This window comes from Antrostomus carolinensis, unplaced genomic scaffold (assembly GCF_000700745.2).
Source record: "Antrostomus carolinensis isolate BGI_N321 unplaced genomic scaffold, ASM70074v2 scaffold20177, whole genome shotgun sequence".
In the NCBI taxonomy this organism is placed as follows: Eukaryota; Metazoa; Chordata; class Aves; order Caprimulgiformes; family Caprimulgidae; genus Antrostomus; species Antrostomus carolinensis.
Genome location: NW_010328291.1, coordinates 2,070 through 10,670, shown reverse-complemented (window position 1 = coordinate 10,670; position 8,601 = coordinate 2,070). Strand labels below are relative to the sequence as shown.

Sequence of the window (8,601 nt, the reverse complement as noted above, 5' to 3'; positions counted from 1 at the left end):
TGTTTAGAAAAGACATCTGAAGAGTTACATATAAACTTCTTTTTACACTTCCTTAAAGACTGGGAAATACTGTAATACTTCCAGACAAACCATTTGAAACATTGAAGTAAATATGACTGACTTTGTTTCAAAAGTCACAAGGCAGTAAGATTTCATCTCACATCATTTTCTATCAATTTCTATGAATCCAATTCCTCTGTTAGTCATTGGATGATTTTGTTTAAGCTGTCAGTAGTTCCTATTAGTCCCCTTGCTTGTGTGCCTGAAATGATCACTACAGAAGGCACCTCTGTTGGCAGTTCAGTGGAGAACTTTAAAGCCTCAAGAGGCTGCACCACCCTCATATCACAAAAGGTAGCTTATTCCATATCAGAAGAGCTGCAAACTGAGGTCTACTCTTTCATCTAACTGAATTCTCAGTGATGACAATGGCATTGCTGTGCTACAGTGGTTATGATGATGATAAGACACTCACCTCCACAAGCTTCATCATAGGCACAGGATTGAAGAAATGGAGACCACCAAATCGGTCCTGCCTGGTGGTTGAGTTAGCCAACTGTGTGATTTGCAAGGATGAAGTATTGCTTGCAAATATTGTATGCCTGGAAACAAGAACATATGGATTGCATAAATGACAGCTATTTTTCTGACAGTAGGAGACTGGTGCACTAAATGTAAAGAGACATCCTTTGGTTAACCATCCACACAACTCTCAGAAATACCCCTGCAGATTATCATGGCCTCTTGCTGAGGTGCAAGTACAGAAACGACGAAATAACCACTGGGAGAATTGTCCGAGTCTCTGTTTCCGAGTAAGTACGTTGAATACTTATATTAGATGATGGAAAAAAAAAAGACTCTGTAACTAGAAAGTTTTTGTTAACTCCTCAAATCTATTCCAGGTAATTCCTTCAGCAATCCTGGGAAACTAGTACTTTTTTATTGTTAATCAATCACATTTACAGAAAGTCAATGATTTGCCATGTCAAAAATGCACTTTTGAGTCTTGAGAAAAATCTAGAACTTTTTTTTTTTAATAATGATCGATGGTAGACATGATGAGCAAGTCTACCACCAGAGCAAAGAGCTGATGGAAAAAAAAAAACAGAGCAAATAAAAATTTCCATGCATGGCACGCTGCAAAGGATGCACAAAATCATAAGAATTTTGAGACATATATGAAGTCCTTTTCCAGACAGAAACTGGACATAGTAATTGCAATTTATAACAGTTTGTTGGTTTGGTTGGTTGGTTTTTTTGTTTTGTTTTCCCAGAAATATCTCATGCCCTCAACAGCCCTGCTATACTCACAGTCCTACTATACTCAGAAACTGGACATAGTAATTGCAATTTATAACGGTTTGTTGATTTGGTTTTGTTTTGTTTTCCCAGAAATATCTTTTCCCAGAAATATCTCATGCCCTCAACAGCCCTGCTATACTCACAGTCCTACTATACTCACAGCCCTGCTATACTCACAGCACACCGAAAACTTACAGAAATGGCATTTTCTTCAAACCACAAAAATCAGAAACTAAATTAGAGATCAAACCCTACCTTCCATTCTGGGCTGTATCCTACTGACCTTTCAAAATGTTATCCTACTGGACTCATCACATGTTAATCTGTACTGCTATTTTGTTACATTTCACTAAGATATAATAGAGCTTTGTAAGGGAGCTTTCGGACAAGTTACATCCAAGTCATAGGGACATCTTATAGTGGCATTAAAAAGAAAACATTTGGGGATAAAGAACCCCACACTGATTTCCATTTTTTATTGTTTTCTCAGTCTTTGAGAATTTGTTACAGAGAAGGGAATAAAAAAATCCTGAAAATTCCTGTTTACACTTCTTACAAATATTCTTTTGTTATTTAGAACCCCACACTGATTTCCATTTTTTATTGTGTTTTCTCAGTTTTTGAGAATTTGTTACAGAGAAGAGAATAAAAAATCTTGAAAATTCCTGTTTACTCTTCTTGCAAATATTCTTTTGTTATTACTCCACCATAAAGTGGGCCTTATATTGTTCTAAGGTGGGATACTAAAAGGAGTATTCTACATCCATAGTTCTGACCTTGCAAGGTCAATGCACCCAAAAGACACTTATCTTCACTGAAAATCTGCCACTGTATACAAATAATTCAAATATTAATATAAAAATTAAGCACATTGATTTGTGAGAGGTAATCATTGTTAGGTTTCTATCTAGGCTCACTTAAAGTAGAAGATTTTACCTCAGCATCACTTGTGTGGGTGAATACTGTAGCTTCACACAATATTAAGCCTTAGGAAAAAAAAAAGCTTTAGATTTGTATTGTGTACAAGGGCATTTTATTTACACTTTCTGCTCTGACCAACCAATTGATATAAATTGAGTTTAAAATACAATTTACATGCCTCTGTGACTTGGAATTCCATAATGCAGGTGACGGCAGAGTTTGAAGGCTTTAGCACGCATGAGTATTAAGGAAGCCCTGGTGAGGCTGTTCCAGGCACCAGCGCTCTTTCTCTTGGTGCCGCCCAGCAGGTCAGGGGAACACATGGAAAATACGAGTCCAGCACAAGGAAAACACACCATTTCAGTAAAACCCTTACAGTCCAGCTGCATTTCACAGGGAACACTGGACAACACTTATTTTTAACAGTTTTATAACACGCTGTTTCTAACACAGTGAACAGTTGAAAACCACAGTCCAGTTCCTGGCTGAGCTTCCCCATCTAGAGATAAATCCTACACCAAGAAATGTTGATGGGCATTCCCACCACCCAGAAATAAACAGAAAGCAAGCAGACAAGAGCTTTTAAAGTGGATGCCCAAAAGTTATTTTGTCATGTTCATTATGATCCTGTTTGGAAAAGTGCTGCAGGGTTTAAACACCTAAAAGCCACAAAGAACGTGGGGATATTCTACAAAAACCTTAGCCTGACCTTTTCAAAATGGAAAAGTGAGACTGACTCAATTCAGTTCAAGAAAAACAGAACTGAAGAGTGGGCAGCAAAGCTTTAGCACTTGCTCTGAAGATGATGACCATGTAACACAGTAACAATTACCACAGTAGGAGGATGAGCATAACACTGAGTGGAATGTAACATACACAAGCAATTCTGCACAGCTCTAGCGCTTTCAGACTGGTGGCATCCAAGAAACAGCCCTCACTGTTTCACCTGGACAGTCACTCAGATGAGGAATACCCTGAGGTCCCAACACTCTCTGGGGTTGCCAAACTCCCCTGGCTTGTTACATTTTCTCTGAAAACTTAGAAATTCATTCCCCACCCCCAAATAAAACTTCTCTCAATAAAGAATAGCTTTCCCACCCCCCTCCATTTATAGTTCTTTTATAGAGAAAAAGGAAGAGGAATTAAGTTAATAACGTTTTGGTTTTTTAATGCAACACATTTGTTTTGTGCTGTCCCCAGACCAATCTTCATCAGACAGGTCATCATAGTGCAAAAATGGGAGATGAACATGTAGTTGTTGCCGCTGAAGAAACACATGAGACATGGGATACAGTACAAAGGAAGAAAAATGGAAGTTTTCACATGTTCTATGTTCCAGAGGCATAATTCATCATCTTGTCTGAGCAACTGTAATACACAGCCCCTTACATTTCAATCAGCTATCAGCTACCCTTGCAGTAAGTCCTGAGATTTGAATTAAGACAAGTCCTCCCTCCTCAGGAGCCTGGTCTTTCATGATCTCTGCCTATAACATCCACTCCACAGTGCCATAAACGCTCAGGACCCCAAAGAAGCAAAGCTTCCCCCGAGACTCAAAGATATGTTTAAACAAATCTTGTCATTGTTACCAATCAACCACAAGTCCACCATCTCCATTAAGCTGATGCAACAGTTAGACCATATAATAGTTTTAGAAATTTTGAAACATTTAATCTTAGCAAAGGCTGTAGGATGCCTGCACTGACAGGGAGAGCTTTCCACCACCTGGGATGAATAAAGCCTACTCCTTTCTTCTAATGCACAGAAAAACACTCAATAGACATTTCTGCCTTTCCCCATGCTACTCACACAATCTGCAGCTCTATGCTCCTCACGGAATTGCAAAATACCCTTTGTATCTACTAGCTAATATTTTAAACACTTGGCTACTAAGTTTCACTATTTTACTAGCTTTTCTTTCTTTTCATCTAGACTTTCTACACTGCAAACCATATTCTTCACTATTCACTTCCCTTTTCTTCATCCTGCACGTGAGATGTCTGTATGTTTACCATAATTTCCAATTATCCTCTTGAAAAAGAAGGCTTCTTGTCTAATGCAATTTTTCGAACCCTGCAAAACCATATGCCTTTTGCCACAGGAAGGAGCATATCTGAACAACTCCCAGTATATTTTAACACTCTGTAATGTAAAATTTGATGTGTCAAGGCAGCTATGCTTATAAACAGCACAATCTTACCAAAAACAGCCTCAGATGTTCCATATATATATATTATTAAATGAGGCTCCAAGTCCCCGTGCCTACTTTTCCTTGCTAACTGGTTCTAGACAGCTTACCAATTAGTGCACTCTAATTTGTTCATCAGCTTTCTCTGCTGAATATGGACAAAGACCCAGGCAACCAGTGGTCTGTCTTCACAAGATGAGCACTATCTAATCATGACAAGGTACCCTGATAATTGCCAAAGGCAGCTACTTACATTTGCCTGTCAGACTAAGGGTAATGGCAAGTTACCCTGTGCTCTGTGCACGGCTGTTTGTGACCATTTATTGTTTTTAGAAGCACCAGGTGATTTTGATTACCGACCACGTGACTCAGCCTGAAAATCTCCCCAGGCTGAAGTCAACTCATAATAAGTCTTTCCTCCCTTGACATGACATTCAAGCCACAGCTTGCCTAGTTTTTTAGTTAGACAGGCTAGAAAACCTCTTAGCCAATATGCCCAGATTTAGTTGTACTAGCTAGAACCTCAACCTGCAAGCAGTCAAGGTCTTGTGCTCCTGAGTCATCCATTACAAGGATCAAGCTTCTGAGACTGCATGCTCAGCTTAACAGCATTTTTGGGTTTGGATGCAATTCAACAGTAACATCCAACAGTTATCAAATATAGTTCAAGAAGAGAAGAACGTTCCAGGGACCGTAAGTAACTGCGTGAGTGCAAGCTAAGAAATTATTTACACTTCTACCTCACATACAAGAACGAGCAATGAGCTATTTCCAAACTCTTGTAATACAAGTAAACTTAGTTCACTTAAGTCACTGTTGAGCTTACTGTGACTTACATCTATGAGGCTGAGACTTCTTAAAATCTGTTCATGCCAGGTGTGCTAAAAAAATATTCCCAATTCCCTATTTAAATATGGGAATACATTTGTTAACCATACCTCATGTGTACCAGGACAAGCTTATTCTACTGTTGTGTATTTGCATTTGGATTTAGATTTGAACTTGCTGAGTAGATCAACAAACTTTATGACTAAACATACCTGGAAGTACATCAAACAAAGCAATGCAACAACTAAATAAACCTGGTGAAAGCACCTGAAAATGTTTGTAACCTGGCATAACTATTCCACAAGACATTACAGTCTGGAGTTAGTCTAAGGGAGAACAACTCCTGTTTTTTAAAAAGCAGCTAAGAAAATGCACAGCTAATGGTGTAAGAATAAAAACAGAAGATAAAAAGGTCTAAATTTCAAAATGTAACAGAAGAAATACACATACTCTGGAGCAAACTTATCCAGCCTCTTGAAGAGTTCATTTTTTATTTCCTGGTTCTCCACAATGGCTTCTATCACCAGATCCGTGCTGTGGACCACTGCTACTGCATCTGTGCTTGTTGTGATGTTCTTTAAGGTCTTCTCAATGAACTCAGCACCAGCCTGAAACATTTGCAAGAAGTTGCAATGTCTATTTACAATTATTGAATTTATTTTTACATGAAAATCCCCTTATGTGCTCTGAAGTGTTTTTAAGCCCTCAAAAATTCAGGCAGTCTGACACATTTCCAAATCAGTGAGAAAGTTCTAAGTATGTACAGATATGATGCTTTCACTGTCAAAGTTTTCCTTGCTTTGAAGCAAATAGGAGACCTTTCAATTCATTCTTTTAGGAAGACTTATTTGCTGCAGTCCTACCTTCAGCCTGAAAGTGAACTGGTTGGCCAATCAGTAGTTTCTTAGACAACTTAGACTTGCCCTCCACAAAGAGGAACCTTTCCAGTTTCAAACCTTTGCATTGTTTTCATTCAGTGAATATCTGGTTTCACTCCTATGAACAGACATGTGCTAGTTCATTAATACTTCAGGAAATTAAACAGCTTACACTCACTATAGTTTCAGTGCAAATGTGGGGAAAAAATACTCTGTTTTCTGACTAGTAAATCTGCGAATCACCAACATAGTTTGTGAGGGGAGAAAGCAAACAGAACTGCAAGACTCTGCAAGAGTAAATGGAGAGGTAGTACAAGTAAAAACATACCTGCATGCTAGAATATAATGCCATATATAAAGTACAAGCATAATGTGGACAATTTTCTTTTGGATTAAAAGACTCTCCATAATTATTTTTCTTCACAGAATCGCAGGGATTGGAAGGGACCTCTGGAGATCATCTGGTCCAACCCCCCTGCCAAAGCAGGTTCTCAGGAGATCATCCAGTCAAACCCCCCTGCCAAAGCAGGATCCCTACACCAGGTTGCACAGGGAAGTGTCCAGGCGGGTTTTGAACATCTCCAGAGATGGAGACTCCACACCCTCTCTGGGCAGCCTGTTCCAGTGCTCTGTCACCCTCACAGTGAAAAAGTTGTTCCTTAAGCTTGTATGAAACTGTCAGTGTTCCAGTTTTTGCCCATTGCCACTTGTCCTGTCACTGGGTACTACCGAAAAGAGCCCGGCCCCATCCATTTGGCCCCTGCACTTCAGGTATTTATAGACATTGATAAGATCCCCTCTCAGTCTTCTCTTCTCCAGGCTGAAGAGTCCCAGCTCTCTCAGCCTCTCCTCATACAGGAGATGCCCCAAGCCCCTAATCATCTTTGTGGCCCTATGCATGTAGGCTCTGGTTACCCTAGTATTACTATAATTTTTCTTCTGTACTCCCTCATGCAAACAAGCTCTTTTTCATTTCCTTTGCCTGCTGTGTCATTCATGCTTGTAATCATCAATACCAATATATATTATATATGTTAATATGTATCAAAAGAAGAACTGTGGAATTTAGAGAAACAAGCATAGCAACAAATAACACTTAGGATATAAATTTAGATGCATCAACTGCTCCACAGTGACTTGTATATAAATCTTACTCAGTAATGTAAATGCAAAGTATCTTATACATCTAATTCAGGTTACTCCAGGGTAGTTAAACTTGCATTCTAATTTCCTTTGCAGTAGTCCTGTTCCCAAGTCTTGGGAAAAATAAAAGACTTCTTACTAAGGTATTAAGACATTTTTGCTACTATTCACTTTTGGACAAAATTGGTGCATTCCCAGGTACACGCTCAAAGATAGTTTGCTATTAAGTTAGGATGGATAATTTGGCACCATTTCACATTTAGCATCTGTTTTAAAAAGTCATCAGAATTTTCCCAGTGTTTTTTCTTTTTAAACCAGTATCTTAACATGCTCTGTAATGCATAACTGTAAACAATATCAGAACTTCAGTATTGTAGTTTTTATTCTCCTAAATTTTCCTAGAAGAATAAAGAAGAGAAAGTCAACCTCAGGCTTATCTGCAAACTTCTTCTTTGTCACTCTCTTCAAACTCTCTTCAATTCCTTTTGTAGACTTTTTAAGGATTTCATCTGACTGGTCTACTAACACCACAGTGTGACCACTGGCTGCTGCAACCTGAAAGTTAAAAAAAAAAAGATTCAACATCAATATCACAAAACAACCAACTACATTGACTTGAGTTGGGGCAGACAATACACTAGGCAATGAATCAGGCAAAAGAGAGCATTAAAGAACATTAATCAAGACCAGGAAAATGATAAAAACCTGGACACAGTTGGGGCGGAGGGGAAGGGATAAAGGTCTCGAACAACTTGAGCCAAAGGGAAAAAGAAATTCGTTTTCCCCCCGAGCTGTCTGCAGAATGCTACCTGCACCTGGAGGCAGCTGAATTCTGTGACTACAGCTAGAGAACAAACAGCTGTCTTGCAACTGGGATCTTGTAAGAAAAAAGGACTGCGGAGACCAAAACTGAAATGCTGGCAGGGTGAGCGGGTGACATAGGGGATGGCTAACCCTGCGTTCCTGGGATGTAGTTTAACACAACACTAGGTGTGTTAGGCCATGAGCATCTCCCTGCAACAACAGGAAGGTGACAGGGGAGCTGGGAGTAGCAGTGAAATGTTTGCCACCCCAGGACTCTGCACAGACCTCAATAGCCCACCAGCTCTCCTTACTACGTACTTGGCACCAACACTGGCTCAGCTACAGACAGTGCTCTTGGGTTGTCTTTTTCATTGGTATTCAATTAATTTCAAACATATAATATCACTTTCTCACATTACAACAGCTTAATAAAAATCACCTATTCATTATCTACGACTTCACTATTCATTAATTAATGTTTGTCTTGTTAGTTAGCAAAAGCCCATCTTTATTTTCAGAATTCTAGAACTAACAGAG

The 8,601-nt window shown here is 39.1% G+C and overlaps 1 protein-coding gene across 1 annotated transcript; it reads right to left on the bottom strand.

Annotated features, from left to right (window-relative positions):
- Positions 1-475: 475 nt before the first annotated feature.
- Positions 476-7,815, bottom strand: LOC104528260 (hydroxyacyl-coenzyme A dehydrogenase, mitochondrial-like; the record flags this gene model as incomplete). The annotated part of the gene is made up of 3 exons (XM_010172209.1): positions 476-602; positions 5,690-5,847; positions 7,687-7,815. Coding segments are annotated over 3 exons (414 nt in total), but the record flags the coding sequence as incomplete, so codon positions are not given.
- Positions 7,816-8,601: the final 786 nt, after the last annotated feature.